The 23,777-nt window shown below is 37.8% G+C and overlaps 1 protein-coding gene across 2 annotated transcripts in view; it reads right to left on the bottom strand.

Moving 5' to 3' along the window:
• Nucleotides 1-23,777, bottom strand: part of ALG8 (ALG8 alpha-1,3-glucosyltransferase) — a 42,755-nt gene continuing 18,978 nt past the window's right edge. Inside the window, exons 3-13 of one of the 2 annotated variants that reach the window (XM_023736595.1) lie at nucleotides 21,363-21,556; nucleotides 18,887-18,996; nucleotides 17,443-17,510; nucleotides 15,226-15,352; nucleotides 14,851-14,954; nucleotides 9,946-10,066; nucleotides 6,308-6,447; nucleotides 5,069-5,208; nucleotides 2,389-2,486; nucleotides 2,004-2,076; nucleotides 1-1,256 (exon numbers count right to left, since the gene is read on the bottom strand). In XM_023736595.1, the coding sequence (XP_023592363.1) occupies nucleotides 1,025-1,256; nucleotides 2,004-2,076; nucleotides 2,389-2,486; nucleotides 5,069-5,208; nucleotides 6,308-6,447; nucleotides 9,946-10,066; nucleotides 14,851-14,954; nucleotides 15,226-15,352; nucleotides 17,443-17,510; nucleotides 18,887-18,996; nucleotides 21,363-21,466 (1,317 nt within the window). In that variant the 5' untranslated portion in view covers nucleotides 21,467-21,556 and the 3' untranslated portion in view covers nucleotides 1-1,024. The remainder of the gene's footprint in view (nucleotides 1,257-2,003; nucleotides 2,077-2,388; nucleotides 2,487-5,068; nucleotides 5,209-6,307; nucleotides 6,448-9,945; nucleotides 10,067-14,850; nucleotides 14,955-15,225; nucleotides 15,353-17,442; nucleotides 17,511-18,886; nucleotides 18,997-21,362; nucleotides 21,557-23,777) is intronic. The other variant, XM_004382000.2, reaches the window with a different exon arrangement.

Genomic DNA, 23,777 nt, shown 5'->3' on the forward strand with positions numbered 1-23,777 from the left:
GGTCGCTTGTGCTAATGCTTGAAACATTTAGATTTTAATTATGGCCAGTGCAGTGTGCTTCATGCATTCAACTGTGCCAAACACTGGGACTATCAAGACAAGTAGGGTCTCAGCTCTGGAATTTCAAAGTCTTCTGGGGAAAACAGATAAACACAATCAAGTATAACAGCTGTTAATAGTAGAAGTAGATCACTGGCACAGTGGGAGCAGATATTAGGCAAACTGGAGTCCCGGACAAAAAGTATGCATGAAGTACTCTTATGGAAGGGAGAAGACGAGACAAGACTGCAGAAACCACTTCAGTTACTTCACTTGGTTTTGAAGTCATTAGCAAAGGTCTAGAAAGTGGTAGACTAACAAAATTGCAGTGCTTGCTGTTAGAACAAATGAATTGTACAAGATGTCCCTAACTCAATATGAGTGTAGCTATAATTTGTAGTTTCTGCTGCCTGGCCAAACCAGTTCATTAAATACCCCTCCCTGGCTTTTTGAGTGTTGTCATTGTATAATTTCAATGAAAAAAAATCTCTGGGAACAAGGTGTACAGAATGGGAACAGAATACCACTTGCTTGTGAGGACGCCAATAGGAAATGTAGGAGCTGGTAATGACCCAAAAATTATTGTGCAGAAATATAAAATGGTATTTTATTTACATTTCCCTTAGCACATGTTTCTAATTATGCTTTATAATCTGACAGTGGTTACCACAGGCTACATATAATTATGCTGTTAATCAGACTCATTGTTTGCCTTGAGCAAGCAGAGCAGATTGAATAGTCTCAGATAATTTTAACAGGGGAAGGCAAGATTTGTTTCAGATGCATTTCACTGCTTATGGAGGACGAGTGGCTTCTCACCATGGTGACAATCAGGTTGCTAGACTGGGCAAGGCCAAATTTGGAAGAATGGTCCTCTGGACAGACCTAATGAAATGAATGGCTCATGCCACCAGCAACTTTCTTCAACTTCTGATTAATTTCCCATGAAATAATTGCTTGGAATACATTCAAACAGTTCCTTTATTCATTGCTTCTTTGTCTTGAGGACAAGAGGGTCAGTTAATACTGAAATGTACAGTTTGAACCAAGCATATGTGATGCCTACTGCACAATACACTGAGGTCAGTAACAAAGGGATGAAGGGGTACTTCAGCTTCCAGGAGGTGAAAGGGAATATAAATTCACAGCAGACTTCCAGAGGCCCCAGGCCAAGGAGGTAGGAAGTTTCCATCCAATTAAAAAGAGGTTTTTCTTTTCTGAAGAAAAAAGGAGAGAAAAGTATGACTTTAGATGAGTCATCCTGGTTTACCAAACGTTTCCTAGCTGAAGCTTCCCCACCTGCACTGTCTTGCTGGGGAGAACAGCCAAGGCCAGAGAGTTAAGAGTGCTTTAAATTTCACATTTAGAAAAATTGATAACGACAAACCATTATCTCAACAACCAAATTTACCCAGTCATCATTTACCTATGCTGTCACTTCGCTAAAAGTACTCAGAGAGAATTAGCTCTGCATATGGGAGAGGGAAGAGGGCTGGATGTTGTTATACCAGAATCAGACCACAGTAAACAATATATAGTTGAGTTTTAATATAATTGGGTATATGAGTTTTTATGGACACAGATATGAACAATGAGCAAACTTCAAAAATTATACAGATAACATTACAGAAAGTTTAGAAGAGAAAAAAATTGCACTCATAATTCCATAACAGGAATGTCTACATAATATCTTTTAGTTTTCTCCACATACATATGTATTTATTTGGTTTTATTCATAATGCATATATTTTACATTCCATTTTTTAGTTCCATATAAAATTTTAATTTAAGTCAGGTAATCTCTCCTCAAATATTCCCCCAAACTAAAGACACAATCTATGTTGTTGTGTCAGAGTGATGAGATTATGAGTAATTTCTCCCTCTATTTGCTAATTTTTTTTGTAATGTTGTTATACTACATTTCAGAAAAGTAAACATAATTTTAAATGTGCTTTTTGGATTACCTGAATAGAGTCTTCAGTGAGGAAATACTGTAGATGGTGAATAGTAACATGAGTAAGATTTTAATGGGAAGTTCTGTTAAAAGAAGAAAAAATCCAGATGATAATTTCGTGGATAAGAGAAAGGTTTATAATGCATAAGATAATATAATCACACTGACACAGCTATAAAGCCCTAGTAATGCTTTTGAAGTTACCTATGCATTTTTGTGAAATCTAAAGATACTGAGGTTTAGGGGAAAATTGGAGGTTTTATTTAAGAAAATGGACAGGATCTCTCCTTCCAAGAGATTTTGAGGTTATTTGAATCAGATAATATAGATCTCTGGGCTCTGACTAAAAGGTCAAGGCACTCAAATATATCTCTAAAAAAGAAAAGGCTATTTACCTGGTGCAGTGAAGAGCAGAGGGAAGAGGGAATAATGTCCTGTTGTGGTCAGAATCAGAAAAATTGAAGCGTCTCCTGCTTTTCCCACAGACAGAAGGCTAAAAATAAAAATTCTTATAATTCTTTAAAACAACAACTAAAGCTTACACTTGCAAATTGCCTGAATAACCATTATTACTTCTATAACTGGCTTAAGCAGAAAATAACATACTGATCTTTGTTACAAGTCCAATTCAACTGAGTATATTAATTTTTTAGTGGGAAACTTTAAGCAATCGATAGACAAATGTATCAAACTGAATTGGGGAGTATCCAAAAAAGAACATTGCTTCCTTGAGTAACTTCCTTCTCCAAAGAAAGAGATTTTGTGGAATTGGGTGCTGCCTAGTGGTGGTAGCCAGGCAAACAGGGCTAGGAGTTTCGTTTCTAACCCTACAGTTCTTCCCCTGGATGGTGCCCTGTACCTCTTGGTGTTCAGCATGAATTTCGACTAAAAACATTTGTTTTTAATTTGCTCTGCTTTTTACTTTTTTTTCTCAAGTTGCAAAATGAACCCAGACAAGCCATAAATACTGATCTGACAAATTTGCTTACTGTTCTTTCAGAGCTTAAGTAACTTCTCTCAAGATTTATGGAAAAAAGTCTAATTCTATTACCATTTATCTATCTATTGGGTTTCAGTTTCTGCAGACGTTAAGACAGGGATGATATCCACTTATTATTTTAAAGGTTGTTATGAGGTCCAAATGAAAGAATGAAAAAAAAGAGCAGTTCTAGAAAATCTGTAAGTTAGATAAATGTTAGATATTATTCCAGAAGGGACTCCATCCTTACTTTAACTAGCAACATTTAACAAGGAACCACTGTGATCTGTGATGGCATCAAACCTCATGCTTTTTCCATTCCATGCTACCTCTCAATATCCTGACCTAATAGCCTGGTTGTGTGTTTCTTTTTTATTTTTCTAAATTTTATTTATTTTGCTATCATTGTTGAGAATATACATAGCAAGACATACACCAATTCAACAATTTCTACATGTACAATTTAGTGACATTGATTACATTCTTCAAGTTGTACAACCATTCTCACCCTCCTTTTCTGAGTTGTTCCTCCCTCATTAACATAAGCTCACTTTCCCCTAAGGTTCCTATCTAATCTTTCAAGTTGCTGTTGTCAGTGTGATCCCATATAGATGGAACTTGAAAGAGTATAATGCTCAAGGCAGATCTTTTTTCATTGGGTAAGCTGAACTATTGTTTGGTTTTAAAATGACATAGGGGATATTTTTAGTTTAAGGTTTAAAGATTATCTCAGGGCAGTAGTTTCAGAGGTTCATCCACCCTCCATGGCTCCAGAAAGTCTGGAGTCCATGAAAATTTGAAATTCTGTTCTACATTTTCCCCTTTTTGATCAGGATTCTTCTATGGAATCTTTGATCAAAATGTTCTGTAATGGTAGCCAGGCACCATCCAGTTTTTCTGGTGTCATGGCAAAGGAGGCAGTTGTTCATGGAGTCAATTAGCTACACCTTCCATATCCTCCTCCTATTCCTGATTCTCCTTCCTCCTCTGCTGCTCCAGGCGCGTAGAGACCAATTGTTGTGCCTTGGATGGCTGTTTGCAAGCTTTAAGACCCCAGGCACTACACAACGAACTAGGAGGTAGAACAGAAGTACTAAACATGTTATTAGGCCAATTAACTGGGATGTCCCATGAAACCATGACCCTAAATCTCCAAACCATGGAACCGAATCTCATGAGTTGTTTGTACGTAAGCAGACTCAGCAGCTACTTTTTTTGTCATTATACATATATCTATCACACAACCTTTGCCAATTAACTTTTTACAGGTATACAACTTATTGACAGCAATTACAATAACTGGCTGTGCAACAGCCTTAATCAATGCGATTTTCCTATCACTGCTAACCTCCCTTTTCCCCTTCCCTCGTGCCCCTGGTAACCACTAAGAAACTTTGATCTCTATACATTTGCCTTTTCTTGTCTTTTTATATAAGTGAGGTCATACAATGTTTGTCCTTTTGTGATTGGCTTATTTCGCTCAGTATAATGTCTTCAAGCTCCATCCATACTGTAGCATGTATCAAGACTTCATTTCTCCTGCTGGCTGAGTAGTAGTCCATTGTATGTATGTAGCACATTTTGTTTATACATTCATCTGTTGATGGGCACTTAGGTTGTTTTCACCTTTTGGCTATCATGAATAGTGCTGCAATTAACACTGGTATACAAGTCTCTCTTTGATTCTCTGCTTTCAAGTCTTTTGGGTATATACCTAGGAGTGGAATTGCTAGGTCATATGGTAGTTCTGTTTTCATTTTTTTAGGAACCACCACACTGTTTTCCACAACAGCTGTACCATTTTGCATTCCCACCAGCAACGGATAGGGGCTGGTGTTGTGATTTTTAATCACTACAGTTCTTCTTACCAAAAAATGTACAAAGAATACACACAATTTTGCATACCTTGGAGCCTCTGTGGGTCCAAGGACCCCAACTTAAGCATCCCTTCGCTGTCCTAGTGGGAAATCTATTCTTGTACATCTTTGCCTTTGCCAATTCCACTGACTGTGCCAAGCAAGGACAGATTAAATGGAAGACAATAGGGTCATTGTGAAATACGACAGTAATGCTGTCTGACTAAGCTACCTGCTTACCTCATTGGGAGAACTGCTAGGAGTATGGCTTTTTCATGGACGTGCCACCCAAACATGAAGGAGCTCAAGGCACAAAGAATCAGACATCGGAGAAAGCCTCTGGGCCCTTGGGGTTTAAACCAAAGACAGAAAATAGAGGGCTAGAAACAATAGGCAAAGATAAAACTTCAGTATCATTTTAAACAGGCTTTACAGAAACATTGTTCAGGTTAATACAATTTGCATCTTCTGAAAAACAGCAGATCTTAGATAATTCTCCATTAAACTGGGCAACTACTAAAAAAAAAAAAAAAAAAAAAAAAAAACCTTCCATGATCTTGCCTTGTACAAGTTGTGCTGACTTCCCCAGTATTGTGTACTGTCTTACCCTTCACCAAAGCTTCCACTTATCTATTGTCTATTTAGTGTTTTTCCATCCCCACCCTCGCCTCCCTTGTAACCATCAAAGATTGTTTCTTTCTGTGTGTAAACCTTTCCATGAGGTTTTACAGTAGTGGTCTCATACAATATTTGTCCTTTTGTGACTGACTTATTTCACTCAGCAAAATGCCCCCCAGATCCATCCATGTTGTGAGATGCTTCGCAGATTCATCATTGTTCTTTATCGTTGCTTACAAGCTTGGATTATTTTGAAACCAAAATAACAGCTGAGTATAATTACAGATTAAGTTGTTCATGTAGAATTCTACTAAAATCATATCATGAAGGATCACTGGTAAATAAAAACAACTATGAATGACGCCTCTAAAAGCAGCTGACTCATTAGAATCTCATCTGATGCTTGTACATCCATTGTGGACCCTCTCAATTCATTACCATCAGCAATATAAAATATCCATGTGGCTGAGACACATTTGGATTTTTGATTATTTAATCATGGCTGGGGGCAAAAAAAAGGCCAAAGCTGGATGTCTCTGCCACAAACATTTTCTTCTTTCTGCACTGGGTGGTCTTAGCCCCTTCATCCATGGGTTTTTCTTTTTTCCCTCACACCAGAGTTAACAGATGGCCTGATAGCTAGGGGAGAGAATCTCCCTTACAGAGGCTTTTACTAGTAATCCTTCCTTACAGTGTTCAAAGTTACTCTAAGAATTGCTGAGAAATATCTCAATCTGAAGAAGGTTATAGCTATGGAATTTGTCCTACAGTTTGAAAAGCTTGAAAGCTGGAATTCAAGCAGGTACATAAAAGAAAAGCAGAGAAAACTCAAGACATGAGCACCATGTGTTGAGTTCTTACCAATATGGCAATCAGCGTGCAGATGAGGGTTGCCAAGGGAGTCACAGAGGGGAGGACTGCGTGCTGGAACTGCTGAACCAAACCACTTGTCATGGAGGCCTTGGGAATCTTTTTGGGATCAAGAAGTTTCAACTGCAAACCTATTGAGTAAGTAAAACATGTTTTTTTTTTTTTTTCTTTTTAAATTTATCAACAGCATACCATATTTTACCAATTCCTTGAGGAAAAAAGCCCCACAAATGACTACACCTTACTGCTGCTTAAAGGTCAAGGTTTCATTAACTCTATTCTGCACTATTCTACCTAAAATGCCTCTGGTCTTAAGATTATACTACATATAAAGCAGCTATTTGCATTGGAACCGGGAATCTGGGCAGCTCTGCAGGAAGCTTGCTGGCAGTGTGAACAGCAATCTGCTCTTCTAAAATGAAGCAAGCTTTCTAAAATGCAGGTCTGACCATTTCATACCCTGGCTTTTAATCCTTCATTGCCTACAGGAAGCCATATTCCTAAGCATGGCACAATGTCTTCTGTGATCTAGCCCCTTCCTAACTCTACAGCATCATCTCTTCCACTTTATTAAACATGGCTCAGCTACACCAAAGTAACTGCAGTTCCTCAACATACCACCCTTGAGACTTTTGCCCCTTTGCTTAGCATGACCTCTTCACTTTGCTAAGTTAATGCCTTATTCACCTCTCCATCTAAGTTTCCTAAATCAAGAAGTAGAGCTGATTTTCTTTTGTGCCAGGTGTACCTTCTGTCCATCACACTACACTCTATTTGTGCATGTGCTCATTTCCTCTATTAAACTGGGTTCTTTAAAGGCAGAAAAGATGATTAATTCATTTTTATCCCCAGTACTTAAGAGTTCAATAAACTCTTGTTAAATAAACCAAGTCTGAGGACAATGGTGCAAGCTCCATCCCAAACAAGCTCTGGGATAAAGCGATAGTCAGGGACAAGCACCTTTACTGCCCTCTGTCTAATGTTGCCCAAGGTAAGTGATGTGTATAAACATGTAGACTACCAAAATACTTTCTATTTATTCACCACTCTCCCGTTTCCCTACAGCCTATGATTCTCTTTTTTTGAACATTTTACTGTATTTTAGGTGAAAGTTTACACAACAAATTAGTTTCCCATTCAACAATTCATAAATTGTTCTATGACATTGGTTGCTATCCCTGCAATATGTCAGCACTCTCCCCATTTCCACCCTGCCTTTCCTGTTTCCATCCTTCCAGTTTCCTTGCCTTCTCATCTTTGCTTTTGGTCAAATGTCGCCCATTTCATCTTGTATAGCTGATTGTTTTAAGAAGCACATTCCTCATGGGTGTTATTGTTTGTCTTATAGGCCAATCTATTATTTGGCTGAAAGGTGACCTCTGGGAGTGGCTTCAGTTCCAGGATAAAAAGGGTGTCTTAGGGTAATAGTCTCAGGGGTTCCTCCAGTCTCTACCAGTCTTGCTGGTCTGGTCTTTTTTTTATGAATTTGAGTTTTGTTCTACATCTTCTCCCATTCTAACCAGGACCTTCTATTGTGTCCCTGGTCAGAGTGGTCAGTAGTGGTAGCTGGGCACCATCTAGTTCTTCTGGTCTCAGGCTACAGGAGGCTGTGGTTCCTGTGGGCTATTAGTCCTGTGGACTAATTGCTTCCTCGAGTCTTTGGTTTCCTTCACTCTCCTTTGCTCCAGACAGGAACAGAACAATAGTTGTATCTTAGATGGCTTCTCACAAGCTTTTAAGATCCCAGATGCTACTCACCAAACTAGGATGTAGAACATTAACTTTATGAACTATGTTATGCCAATTGACCTAGATGTCCCCCAAGACTATGGTCCTTAGACTTCAAGTCCAGTAATTCAGTCCCACAAGGTATTTGGATACGTCTAAGAAGTTTCCATAACTGTGCCCTCTATGTGCTCTATTATATATATGAATACATATGTACATACAAATATGTATATGCAAATGCCCACAACTATACCTATATATGCACATGCATGTACTCCCATACGTCTTCCCACACCTATATAGCATACATATCTACCCATGTAACCACTCACAAAATTTTGGTTGTTATTGCAGAATTGTGTATATTATAGCATTTACTGTAGTTGTCCTTTATTCTTGCATACCTCTCAGTGTTTTCATTTACCTTGGTCATGTTGTGCTGACTTCCTCGATTCTGTGTATTGCCTTTCCCTTCACCAGATATTTTCTCTTAAAGCTAATAATTATCTCCTCAAAACCTCAAAATGCACAGTTGTCTAACCTGTCAATGACTTTCCAAGTAACATATTTTTGAAGAGACAGATATACAACGTAAGGGATAGCACAATCTCTTGACTCAGGCAAGGCAACTGACCCTTGTACTGATTCTTTACTGGCTGTTTAAAGCTTTTTTGAAATATAAACGCTAAGAAATTACTTTGCAAGAATGCCATGTACATCAAGGCTGTATTCAAAGTGAGTGGGGGACAACAAGTTATGATTTCCTACAAGTATGTTATCAAAAACAGTAATAGCAGCCACCACACATTAATGCATCTACCATATGCCACAGGTTTTGCAGCCATTATTTTTAGCTCCCTGAGGCACAGAGAGATGGAATAACTTGCCCACAGTCACACAATAGGTGGCAGAGCTTCTGTCTAGCTCTAAAGCCTCTGCTATGATATCCTAGCACTTTATTCTTGCATTTGTTCCTCAGGACATGCTGTTAATTACTATTGCTTCCCTATTACAGATGAGGAAAGCAAGACAAGAGGAAACAAATGACTTGCCCAGTGCCACACAACCAGCATTTTATGCATGTGGACCTACAAACCAAGTCATCAGACACTACATCAGGGATCTGCAAACTATAACCTACAGGCCAAATCCAGCCTGTGGCCTGTTTTTGCATAATCCTGAACTATAAAGGGTTTTTATATTTTTAAAGGGTTATAAAACAAAACAAAAACCCCAAAACAGAGTATGCAGCCTGCAAAGCCTTAAATATTTACTCTCTGGCCCATCACAGCAAACCTTTGTTGATTCCTGCTCTAGATCCTGTCAATCTCTCACCAAGTCAGGATGGATTCACAAATGAGAGAATGTGAGTTATTCCGAACTGAGTTATTATCAGCAGAACCAGCTCAAGGCATAAATTACTTTTCATCACAACCCAAATTTAAAAGCATAGCCTACGTTTCCTGTTTCTCCTCACCACACCAAAATGCATACGTATCATTTTCCTTACTGATTTAATACCCAGAATCACAACTTACACATTCTTCTTTTCTGCTTTTTCACACATTCAGGTTTAAAAGTAGGGTTAACTCTGCTGAATATTGTTTTGATTATGGCAAAAATTACCTCCAAAAACATTTGAATATTTCCTTTTTCCCCAAGGAAAGCACCAACAACCTCACTGCTACAAACAGCCTTGATAACGAATGCAGTCAGTGTGCTGTTAACTGCGCTAAAGCCTCAGTCCCAAGAACCAGCTGCTCCCCCTGTTCATCATGAAATGCTGGATTGGAGAACAAACAGTTCAGCCACAATCAAAACACAAAGCAGGTTTTTCCATTTCTAGATGCAAGTAATCCTTTCAATATTCATGGTCTAGGTAAAAAGGTTTGCTACTATACCAATGATAGACAGCACTTTGTCCAAAGCATTGTACAAAGCCCAGAAATTTGGAGCCCAGTATGCATGGCAGAGGCCCCTCTTGAAAGGGAAAAGTCGTGAAAAGACTTGAGGCAGCTGGTTCTGTTGAAAAGAAAAAATAAACAGATTACACACTGATCAATTTTTTCCAAGTTAAAAAGAGGAACAGGGAATCGTCTATGGCATGTTGTTACGTGCTGTCATGTCGACTGCCACTTATAGTGACCCTATAGGACAGAGGAGAACTGCCCCATAAGGTTTCCTAGGCTGTCATCCTTACGGGAGCAGATCACCAGGTCTTTTCTTCCGCAGAGCCGAGCTGCTGGTGGGTTTGAACCACTGACCTTTCGGTTAGCAGCCAAGCTTTTAACCATTATACTTCCAGGGCTCTTTGTCTATGGCATAGTGTGTAGAAAGTTATGAGGTCTGGGTCCCAGTCTTTGCTTCTTCAAATAAGTACTTGCATACTCCTGAGCAGTTCACAGAACCTCTTGTCTAAGCTCATCTGTCGAGTGGACACGATTCATGAAAGTACTCTGAATACCAGTCTGACACTATTATGACATAAATATAATAATGGAAATATTTACAAGGTGCAAGGAGAGCACGGACTGAAGCTTATCTAATGAAGGGGAGAGTAGGGAATACTTTACAAACGATGTGGTATTTTTCAATTTTAGTGGGAATTAAAATTACTTAGTTGATTTCTTAGTTGACTTTAGATACATCGGTTCATTTGGTCCTCACCAAAACGCTACCCTTTTATCTGAGAACAAGAAAACTCAAAGTTGATTACAAAAGTATCTCTTGCTATTCAAATTACTGAGATTCTAAGGTCAGACAGCAAAGTTGGAGAATGAGAGATAACTATAATTTGTCCGACTAGGAAGTGAAGAATCCAAAATTCAAATCCTGATCTAACTTGAAAGTTCATGCTATTTCCACTGATCCACGCAGCCACTGTCAGGACAGCACTGTATGTTGGAGCTGGGTGACGGGATGCCAAAGGACAACCTCCATCCTCTGTTTTACAAATGAGCAAACTAAATCATAAAGAGATGTTAAATGACTTGCCCAAGTTCACACAGCAATGAAGTAGCAGTGCCAGAGTTCAACCTGAGGTCCGACTGCAAAGCTCCTACTCATAACCGCTCCTACTAACGCCAGCAGGCCCTACTTTTTAAAGCACTTTAATAGGTCTTATCTAGTCCTCACAAACCCTACGGAGAGACAAAGAAAACAACATCAAATTCCTGAAACCTTAGCCCTTCCTTCAATTATTATCCTCTCTCCTCTTCTTAAGAAGGGCAAGCTTCTTGCAGAGTTGTCTGTACTCCCTGGCTCCATTTCCTTACTTCTCAATCACATTTCTCCTCACTGCAGTCTGACTTCTGCCCTGACCTCTCCACCAAAACTGCTCTCATACAAGGTCACCAGTGGCCTTCATGTCATCAAGTTCACTGAAGTCTTACTCTGCTTGAACTTCCAGCACAGCTGAGAGAGTTGACTGCCCTCCTTTTCAGAATGCTCTTCCTTTTATGCTCATGCCCCACACTCCTGATCCCTCCCATTTCTCTGGTTGTTCGTTTTCTCCTTTGTGGTACTATAGAGTCTACCTCCTACATCGCTCTCAGATCGTCCACTCTCTCCATGCCCTTTGTCTCTTCCCTAGTCCAGGTCATCAACACTTCATGCCTCTCCAGCAGCCTTCGAACTTTCCACTTTCACTCTTGCCCTCTCCCTCCAACCCATTCCTATATAACCACAGGTGACTTTGGGAATGGAAGTTACACATGGTAGAGCAACAAGACAGGGGAAGACAGAGTAATCTTTCTAAACACAAATCTACACATCTTTCTTCCCTGTTTAAACTCCTTCTGGTTTCCCCACTGTCCCAGTAAAACCCTTTAACATGGCCACTAACTGACCCATATCACGCTCCAGCCTCATATTTCACCACTTTCCTTCCTGCAGTTACTAAACTCCTTTTAGTTCCCTCCTTTCTCATCCCAGAACCATTGCCTCTTCTCCCTACTCTCCCTCACCTGCCCTTCACCGGACTTAATCCCACTATCATTACTTAAATCTTAGTTTAAATGTCCCTTTGTTCAAAGGGGGCATTCCCTGGCTCCTAGGCTAGGTTAGGTCCCTCTGCTGCGTGTGTTCCCACAGCATCCTCTATTTCCATCACATTAAAGTATATCACTCTTTATAGCTGTTACTCATTGAATGCTTTCCTTATTCACTAGAGTTAAAGCTCTGCAAGGTCTGGAAAGTTCTGTTTTTCAAAGTCGTATACCTATACCAAGCCTTACACAAGTGTGCAATAAATATATGTTGAATAAATTAATAAATTCAAAGTGAATTAAATTTTCATCCAGTTTGTAAAGTCTACCATAGTTTACAAATAACATCCCCATATAATAACTATCTCACTCAATATACATAATGGGCCTTTGGGGCCTTTATCCCCTTCTACAGTTGAGAAAAATAAGGCTGAGAGATGAGTGTCTTGCCCTGTTCATTCTGCTAATAAGCAGCAGAGCAGATAGTCCAAGTTCAGTGTTTTTTTATATCAGTTACCTTCCTACAACTGAACAGCAAAAGCTTCACATAAATTACTTAATTACTAAATTATTATGTCCTGCTTAATTTTTGCAGATGCAAATGCAAGTCAATTCATGTTCTTCATATAAAAATGTTTACAACTTACGTAAAATTGGTTATTTTCTTAAAAATAAATGTTCCAATCTATAAAAAGATGTGATTTAGCCCTACTATTTGATCACCATATTTTAGCATATTTTCACTCCTAAACTCGATGGACAGAAATATAATTTTGTGAACACCCTGATCCTAGCCCACCAGGTTTTATTTTAGAGTGGAATATCTTTAAAGTGAGAAATAACAGACTCCAATAAGGTTGTTTTTAAGTATAGTGCTAACTATTTGAGGCAATGGTTCTTAACTATAGCTGGGTATCAGAATCATCTGAAGAGCTGACTGAGGGTTGTGTGTGTAAATTTCAAACATACATAAAATAGAACAGTATAATGAATCCTATGTACACGTGGGGTCAGTGTGAGTCAGAACTGACACAACGGCAACAGGTTTGGGTTTATGTACTTACTACCCAGTTTCAGTAATTAGCAATTCATAGCCAGCCTTGTTTCAATTTCGTCTATATCACCATTAACTTCCCCACCTCCTGTATTATTCTGAAGCAAATTGCAGACATTTTCATTTCATCCATAAATATTTCAGTATGTACCTCAGTCTACAGGATATGAGAACCAATGGTTTAAGGGAAGACATCAATTGCAAAGTGATTCAGGTGCTATCTATACTTAAGATAGTCTTGCCTCTCAGGTTTTAAATTTGGGTTTAAGCGTTTTGGGTACAATGGAAAAAAGTGATTGCTTCTCCGCTAATCTATTGATCCAGGGTCCCCCAGCTACAAATTAACTAACGTCTTAGCTCATGCTGGCCAAATCTCAGAATGGTCAGAATTACAAGTTAAGGTAATAGGGCAGAAGTATAGGGATAAACTTTTCTCCTGGTCCCGCCTTCAATCAATACCAAGCAGTTGCAGGCTATTTACTTACCCCTTTGATTTAGCCCTCTTTCTACGTTGGCCCAACATGTGTAACTAACGGAAAGACAATGGGTTAAACCAAATGGTGTCCTTAAATTCTCATGGAACTCTCTACAGATAGTTGTGGATGATGTTTCAAAGCAAGCTCCATGTCAAACTCCTCACTCCCAAAACTGAGAATGGAGGCAGAGTTAGCCCAAAAGATTTTCACAGTTCAGGAATGGTAACCTATTTACAAATACATGTAAGATATTTAAGTTTGACATGTTTGCTAATGAGTAACAGCATGTAAACTGAGGCACCTGACTAAAGTGAAATGGGGCTTGCTCTACCTTGCCTATCTTTTAATATATGAAAACCTGATTTACTCTTTAAAGCTTGTGACTAAGTATAAACTAAAGAAAGTTTTCTCTTCTTCTTTGTGGTTAAACTGAGAGAATAACAATAAACTGTTTCACAGGAGCTATTAAGACCTTTCCTGAAACAGTCTCAGGAAGAAGACCTTGATGCCAACCTTTATCTAGGTCTCCTAGGCAACTAACCTGTTGTCGTCGAGTCAATTTCGACTCATAGTGACCCTACAGGACAAAGTAGAACTGCCCCACAGGGTTCCAAGGAGCGGTTGGTGGATTTGAACTGCCGACCTTTTGGTTTGCAGCCGTAGCTCTTAACCACCGCACCACCAGGGCTCCAAATGCATAAAGATACATATATATGGATTTCATTGGAGCATCGCTTGCTATTATTAAAAAAAACTGGAAAGAACCTAAATGCCCATCAATAGGGAACTGATTAAATAAGTAATCTTAATGTAATTATGTAAATACCTGAGTCCTAGTCCACCAGGTTTGATTTTAGAGTGGAATACCTTTTAAAGTGAAGTATAACAGATTTCAATAAAGTTTTTACGCATGCAATGGACTATTATGCAGCTGTAAAAAGAATGATTTCTCCTTCTCTACTGAAATGGACAAATGTCATGATATGTTTTTAATTTAAAAAAGCAAATTAAAAAACAGTTTGCACAGTATTATCCCAATGGAGTTGAGGAAAAAAGTATGTGTATGTGTGTGACATACAGTTAAACATACACATATACATACATGTATTTGAATATGCACAAAAATATCATCCTATTTGGGGGGAGTCATTTTGGGAAGGAAGAGTAAGAAAGGAATAACTTCTTATCTTATATATCCCTGACTTTATTATTATTTTTTTCTAAACAACAGCAACAACAACAACAAAACATGTTATTACTTTATTTAAAAAAAAGAAAAAAAGAACTTACCAAGGCTAGGAAAGGACCCAACGAAAGAGCAGAAACTAGGCAAACAATCAGCCCCAGGGAAATAAAACGGACAAAGCTGAAACTGTTCCGTCGGATGGACCCATCTACGGAAAAGGAACATTATCATTAACCAAGAGAATGGAAAGTCCTAACTTATACCATGTGCTAAAACTAGAAGTACCCTTTAATGGTACAACAATCTTTATAATGTTGCAAGAGCAGAGAAGAGTTAGAATGGGTAAAGGGTTTATAGGATCAGTAGCTAAGAGATCTCTACTGTACCTCATAAAACCCTTTCACCAAGCAAGCCACCAAGCCAATACGGTAAGGAAAGAAACGAAGAAGAAAAGTTGTGTTACTATCACTAAAACTTGCCTGGTTTATTTGCAGTGAAACAGTAAGATCGTAGCAGATATACACCATAAGCTGGTGCTACGTAGAGGTAAATGTGCTTGAAATGTAGGAGAACAGCAAAAAGAAATGCTCCTTCCAGATGCCTTTTCTAGGAGATTTAGAAGAGAAATATCACTTTAATATTCAAGGTGAAATAAACGTAATAATGCAGTCTCCTGGATTGGATCCTGGAATAGATAAAGGACATGAGTGGAAAAACTGGTGAAATCTAAATGTACCAATGTTGGTTTCTTAGTCATGACAAATGTAACAAGGTTATGTAAGATGTTGACATCAGGGGAAACTGGGTGAGGGCTATACAGGAACTCTCTGTACTATCCTTGCAATTTCTCTGTAAATTTAAAATTATTCCAAAAAAAAGGATTTATTACAAAATAAAATATATATATATATTTTAAGATATATTCTGAAATACTTATGAATGATATATGATGTCTGGGATGTGTTTCAAAATAATCCTCTGTGTATGTGTGCGTGTAGCAATCACTATTTTCTATCTTTGTATATCATTTAAATTTTCTATAAGAAAAAGTTACAAAAATTCAGGATAAATGTTCTAAAGGCAGTATAAACAGAACGCAACAGGCAAGTGATTCCGGCTAGCTTTTATACTGAGTTTAGTGGGTTCAAAAATTAAGTATTTCAACAAATACTTATTACGTACTAAGCTTGATGCTGAGGTGCAGGATATTACCATCAGTAAAAACATACACTAAATTTTCCCTAAGGAGCTAGAGCCTAGAGAATTCAATTACTCCCACTTCCTTACAGTTTTACAACAGCTGGAGTTGATTTCCAAAGAGAAGCTGGGAATAGGAGTATGAATTAATACATAGGATACTATGTTACTAAAGAACCATTTAAATTCTATGTTACAGACTAGGTAACATATAGTATTATTAGGCTGAAGGCACCCAGCATAGCACTGGATCCTAACAAACTGTCTAGGAGACTAAAGGTATTCCGATTTAAAAAAAAAACAAAAAACAGAATTGACTACAATTAAGTCTGAATTCTACCTACCTCACAAGAATTTTGGAAGTATCAAACGAGATAATGGTCTTAGGATTCAAAAACGTAAACTTCCAAAGGGACCATGAAAGGCCAGGGTACCTTCTCTTGCTGTCTCATCAGACATGGTTCTAGAATACATTGGTTTAAGAAAAGTAAAAAGAATGGGATGCTTCCAGATATCTCTCTGCACCAATTTTATAATTTATTTAAGATCCAGATAAGGCCTGATTCTATAGCTGGTTCTATGGTCAAACTTCAGTTTATTTGTTTAACAACCATCCAACAGTCATTTATTGGGCACCAATTATGTTCTAAGCCCTATGTGGCTTTTTATGATTAAAAGAAAAAAATTTATCCTGATATTTCAGGTTGATAAACAGCATTAAAATACATTACCGAATTTGATCTTTCCAAAGTCCCTGTGAGACAGATAGCACCATTTTACAAATAAAAATGTAGCAAGGGGTAAAAATCTTTTCATGAGAAAACAGGCTGAGAGGGTTAAATGATTTGCCTTGGGTTGATGGTTCCCAAACCTGTCTATCAAAATTCCCTGGGAATCTCTAGGCCCCAATCCCAGAGATTCTGAAACACTGTAGAGAGGGGTAGCCCAGAAAACTGAATTTCTGATTTCTTCCTCTATAAAAGGAATAAAACCAACCTCACACAATGGTTGTGAGGCTTACTCAATAAGATATATGCAATATACCTAATCTGAAGCCTGAGTCACACAGCTCATTACAGTTAGAGTCAGGATTTGAACTCAGGTCTTCTGATTCCAAATCCCATACTTTCCATTACACTATGCTACACGCTTCTGATGGTAAAGCACCACTATCATAGCTGTACATTGTAAAAACTGCCAGAGAGTTCATACCAAGATAAATGACCTTGACCAAACATAAAAACTCAAGTTTACTTCAAGCCTCCCACACTACGACCAGTTTTTACAATATAATTTTCTCATCTGGAAAATGAAGAAAATTACTGTCAAAAGAGAAGATGGAATTTGTGAAAAATATCCAATAAAAGTGACTATAGCACTTGGCAACTTGAAACAGTTGGTCAACTAAATTTATTCATCATCCATCACACTGGTGCCTTTACAAGCTAAAAACCACATTTAAGGGGGAAAAAAATCTAATTTTCCAATTTTGTGTTTACCTGAAATAATCGTGCAATGGAAAGCAGCATTAATCCAAATAAAAAGCCATTGTACTGGAAATGAATATCTGGACTTAGGTCAAGGAAAGAGAAAAGAAGACATCAAATTCACAGTGAACCATGCTAGCAGATCAACTACAGAAATTACAAATGTTTTCTTCATAGGTAAAATAAAGACAAAAATATTACTATGAATTTGGGTTTCATATAAAGTGTTTTCTATACAGAGTCAAATCCTGGATAAACTCTTTAATTAAAATTTGTTTATGAAGGAAAAAAAAGAAAACATTGTTTTTTCCTACCTTAAAGATCCCCAAAAAATACAATTTGCCATTTTTAAAAGGCAAGATTTTTGCTTTTTTTTTTTGAAGTCCTCCACTGTCAGCCCTGCCTTGTTTACAGCACATGCACAATCTTGTTTATTAAGCCTCACAATGAATTATCATCCATGCTTTACAGATAAGTAAATTAGGGCTCAGGGACATTAATCTACTCACAGTCATAAAGCTACTGTGACATAACAAAGATCTGAGTCCAGGTCAGTTTTTTTTTTTTTATTTTATTTACTGTTGTGCTTTAAGTGAAAATTTACAATTCAAGTTAATCTCTCATACAAAAATTTATACACACATTGTTATGTGACCCTAGCTGCTCTCCCTGTACTGTTTGACAGCACACTCCTCCTTTCCACCCCAGACTTCTCGTGTCCACTCAACCAGCTCCTGACCCTTTCTGCCTTCTCATCTCTCCTCCGGACAGGAGCTGCCCATTTAGTCTCATGTATCTATTTGAGCTGAGAAACACACTCTTCTCAAGTATCATTTTATGTCCCACAGTCCAGTCTAATCCTTGTCTGAAGAGTTGGCCTCAGGTATGGTTTTAGTTTTGGGCTAACAGAGTCCAGAAGCCATGTCTTCTCGGGTCCAGGTCAGTCTTTAACCAAGGTCCGAGTGTTTTCCTCCATACCAAGCTGCCTCCATGAAAACCAAAACTATTAGGTTTCTATCACTAGGATTTTAATTATATTCAGGCTCACTAGATTTAAGAACTTTGCCTGTTAATATATGGTAAGCCAAGATGGTGGAAAAGCATGAAGGCCTGCCTGTTGCCATAAGGCACACTGTGATACCTTTCCTGTGAAAACGTGTTATAAAACTATTTAAGGTACAGTATATCTATTAGATTAATCTAAATACTGTTAACAAATCCATGATGGTGTAGCTGGTTCACACATATCACCACTAACTTTTCCAGGACAAAGTGCTCTAACAACCAGAGCCCAGTAAAGTTGGGTAGAGACCACAGTTTTGGGAATTCATCAACCTACCCTCTATTTTCAAAAGTAGCTCACATTTCGCAATCATCATTATAGAAAGAATTAATCTTATACTTGGTATATATCAGAACAAGTAAGGTAAAAGCATATAAAATGTGTCAAGGATACGGTCCACAATTAACAGTCCAAAGTTCCACAGCAGTAATACTGACAGAATAAACTTTGGCTTCTCTGTAAGTTCTTTACTGGCTTTTTTTCCATCAATCCATTTACAGCACCTATATTGAAACATCAGGGAAGAATCAGAAACAACTTTGATCTTTATGAGATCAATACTTCTGCAGAGAACACTATGATACATTTTATTCTCTATTCCTGACCAAATGTCCATGCCATTCTTAATTGATCAAACATGCGGGTTCTTAAAAAGGTGGCAACAGAAACAAAGACCTCAGGGCCAGTCTTACTTCTCTTTCTCAGCCATACTGATTTTGGGAAAAAAAAAAAAAAAGTCTTCACTTAATAAAGCTAAAATTTAAAAAAACAGCCAACAAAAATTACAAAGTAAGAATTTTGAAAACTGAGAGGCTGTGCACTGTTTCAGTCCCACAGAGTGAAAAACGTAGGGTGATACAGCGCTCTTAAGTATATATCATCGTATCAGCCAGATTAAGAAGAGTCATGAACCTGCAGCTCCTGATTGTTCAAATAACAGAAAAAATCCTTATGTAACATGTATGTCATTTAAAGGCCAAGGTATATTATTCCAACAGCAGGTAACAAAACAGTATGATATCATTTTTCTTTTGTAGAAAGTATATTTAAAAAAAAAAAAGTATATTCACACACACACAGAGAAAAGGCTAAAATAATATGCACCAGAATGCTTATAGTCATAGCTATAGGTGGGGGAGTATCAGTCATTTTTCTTTTTGTGGGTGTGTGCTTTTTTATGTTTTCCAAAATTCTGACAATGAGGATGTATTGTTTTATAAAAAGATTTTTTAAAAAGTGTTTCATTTGAATACTACTGAATTCTGAAAATAAGAAAATCTAAAACAAATAGGCACAACAAAAATGCAATTAAAGAGGGCTAGAAAAAGGTGTGGAACCCTGGTGGCACAGTGGTTAAGAGCTCGGCTGCTAATCAACAGGTCAGCAGTTCGAATCCATCAGCCGCTCCTTGGAAACCCTATGGGGAAGTTCTACCCTGGCCTATAGGGTCACTATGAGTTGGAATCGACTCGATGGCAACGGGTTTGGTTTGATTTTTTTTTAGCAAAAGGTGTAGGAGTCCTGGTGGTGCAGTGGTTAAGTACTCGGCTGCTAACCGAAAGGTCAGTGGCTTGAATTCACCAGCAGCTCCAAAGGAGAAAAATGTGGCAGTCTGCTTCCGGAAAGAGTATAGCCTTGGAAACCCTATGGGGCAGTTCTACTCTGTCCTATAAGGTCGCCGTGAGTCGGAATCAGCAATGGGTTTTATGGGTAGCAAAAAGTGTCATGCTTCTCCGCTACTCAGCCTCAGTTTCCTCTTTAATAGAGATAGTAACCTTAAGAGTAATTGAAAATTTAAATAAATTAATCATCTACACATAGGGCCTGGCTCTGGGAACTGGTACATAGATTTTCAACAATTTATATCTTACTTAACTTTCCCTTTACTTTGCAGATGGGAAAAGGTTCTACTCCCTCTCCCTTTCTGCTGGTACACACTTCGCTGGGAGCTTGAATTTAAAAAAACAACTGGGGTAAAAGGAGTGCATCACAAATTACTTTCCCTTCCAAATCCTGCCAGGTTAGAAACAAATGGAAGGTTATGGCAGCAAACAGAGTGACTTTAATGAGAGTGAGCAAGGGTTAAAAGATTCCCAAGGGATTCTTTCCCAAATGGGGAACGGTTCAGTCTGGAGGACCTCACAAACAGGAACATTCATTGATGACAAGGTCACAACCACACTAGCAGGCTTAAGGATTAGAACAGAATGGAAATCAACATTAACTGAGAACTTACTACTTGGAAGTCACCATGCAAGAGACTCTATACATATGTATTCAATTATTTAAAATTAATTTATAAGTAAAAGATGTAAAATAAAAAATACAAAAATAACTTAAAATTAATGAAGAATCTTCATGAAGGAAAGAGTCCAGATACAACTGAACATATTGAGTAAGATTTCTTGAGCTTACTAGAATGTAAGCTCCATAAGAGCAGGGACTTCGGTGGTTAGCACATGCATATGTGCACAAGGGTGCATGTGGTCTGCGTATTCCAAAGAACAGGGTAGGTTATGGCAGCCTCTGGGGGCTTGCAGCAAGGAAGGCAAGAAGAGCATACGGAGCCATTTTGAGCAGGAGAAATGGCCCTAGAACTCTACTTGGATTACTTCCTTTCTCAGTATTCACAATCTCTTGTTCTCCCTCTGCCTTGTAACCCCACTTTATCCCAATTTTCTTCCACAAGATTTAGCAAGACTGCTTACTGTAATTACTCACTGTACAGTTTAAAACATAAGAGTTTTGGATTGTTCTCGCATTTGCTATAATATGAACTTTGTTTCTCCCAAATCAGGAACAAGTTAATACTATTTAATATCATAATATTTTCTCAACACCTCTACACAGAATGATATTCCAGACTTACTCATGGACAGCATACACAAAGAGTGCATCTGTAAAGATGACGGAAAATCTCTGGAAAAGTAAGGTCCTTGAGCTGGAGTAATTCAGATTATGGGTATTCAGCATTTCTTGATCAAAATATTTGGCAACATGTGACAGTACATACTCAAACCATGCAAAAAAAGGGGGGTAATCCAAGGTCCACTCTGAAGTTTCCTGTGGTAAAAATGAAAGATTAAACACATCCCAAGTATACGAATGAACAATAAAGGATGCAAAAATTAAAAAATTTTCATCTCTTTTGTCTTGAAAAAAGCACAGTGAAGTTGTCTTTAAAATGTGCCCTAAATTAATAACTCCTATGTAAGACTGAGCAGAACACTAAAACCTGTGTTCTAAGCTACTAACGTGATCATTTCCTTAAACAGAGTAAACTATACTTCAAAGGAAATTAATCTGAACCCTTGAGGTCTATGGTATAACAAATGATTCACTAGCTTGGGTTCAAGTTCTATCTCAGAGACTCAATTTTCCCACTTGTAAAATAAGGCATTGTGAAGACTGAATAATACATATGAAATATATTTATAAACAATAAAATGCTATACAAATGCTACTTATCTTTTGTTTCACTAGGTTATAAGATCCTTGAGAGCAGAAACCACCCATTGTCATTTCTGTATCCTGAACATTTAGTAAGTGCCTGACATACTGTTAAGTATTAAATAATCATTAGTTAAATGAATGAAAACTTACTAATGAGTAAGCAAATGAAAATATAGATCATACAAAAAATATATAAGCTTTAGAGTGCTATATTTTGTTAGATTTCTCTATCTATATATAAAACAGGAATGGTAGTAACTACCTTAACTGGCTTATTGCATTACACACTATATACATACACTTTATATAGACGTGTGTGCGTACATACACGCATATATACATATATAACTATATATAGATATATAGCATTGAATTGAACCAGGCACAAACTAAGTATCAATAAATAATATCATTTAAAAATTATTATTATCACCTTAAAAAACCAAAAACTGCCATTGAGACAATCCCGACTCACAGTGACCCTATACAACCGAGTAGAACTGCCCCACAGGGTTTTCAAGGCTGTAAATCTTTACGGAAGGAGACTGTCACATCTCTCTCCCGTGGAGCAGCAGGTGGGTTCAAACCGCTGAACTTTTGGTTCATAGCCGAGTGTTTAACCACTGCGCCACCAGGGCTTCTTATTATCACCTTAGGATGTGCCTAAAACCCTCCCATTTTTCAGGTGGTAAGAAGGACAAACAAAAGACTAACTAAACCTAGACCCTTGCCCATAGAAGGGCTAAGACAGTAATAATCTCCCTTCTCTGCATCTGTTGCTCTTTTCAATGGAAAACTCCTGTCCACCTGGGAGTATACTAAAGGTTCACTGGGTACTAACTGTCTGCCCAAAGAGACTACTGTTTATGGCCTCTCTGTGGTATAAAATGTGGCAAAAGAGACTCCTACAAACTATTTGTTAGCTGTCTGCTTATGATAGGAATGAATGACAACCTTAGGCCATTAGCAGCAGCCTGTTTATACCTCTTACAGGTATAAAATGCAGAAGCCTCAGGCCTGAGGCAATCCTAGAGGCGCTCTGTCTAGGGCACTCAGGCTATGAAACCACCCATTAAGTTCTACTTTATGAAAAGCTCCTTCTCCAATTCCTAGCTTCCAACCTGGGAGTAAACAAGAGGAGACACTGAACTATGAGAAGAAAACATTATAAATTCTAATTCTTTTTTTAACTGTAGTAAAATATACATCACAAAAAAACTCATTTCAACCACTCTTAAATGTATAACTCAGTGACCTCAATCTCATTCACCATGCTGTGTAACTGTCACCACCATCGATTTTCAACACCTTTTCATTACCCCAAACAGAAACTCAGTACCCCATAAACGATAACTCCTCATTCTCTCCTCCCATCAACCCCTGGTAACTACTGATAAACTTTCGTCATATGTATCTGCCTGTTGTAGATATTTTATATAAGTGGAATCATACAGTTCTAATTATATTTTTTATCTCACCTTTTTTCATTTTCTATTTTTAACAATATATTAATATAGCAGCACCTTTATAACTGATAAACACATATTGAGTGGTAAATGCTCAAATCTTCTTGCTAGGGTATAGACAAAACAAAAACAAGAAGTGTAGAGTGTCTGTTCCAGGCAATTCCAAAAAATTCAACACTAATTTTCACTTTATTAATATCTGCAGTTTCTAGCTACAATTTCAATGTCAGAGCTCACTCTACCCTTACAGAGCCATTTATCTTATTGGAAGTCTAAAAGTTTTTCCTACTTTTTTTTATTGATGTATTTATATACTTTAGAAATGGGGAATAAAAAAAACACCAAACCTGTTGCTGTTGAGTCAA

The sequence above is a fragment of the Trichechus manatus genome, unplaced genomic scaffold (assembly GCF_000243295.1).
Source record: "Trichechus manatus latirostris isolate Lorelei unplaced genomic scaffold, TriManLat1.0 scaffold00088, whole genome shotgun sequence".
NCBI lineage: Eukaryota > Metazoa > Chordata > Mammalia > Sirenia > Trichechidae > Trichechus > Trichechus manatus.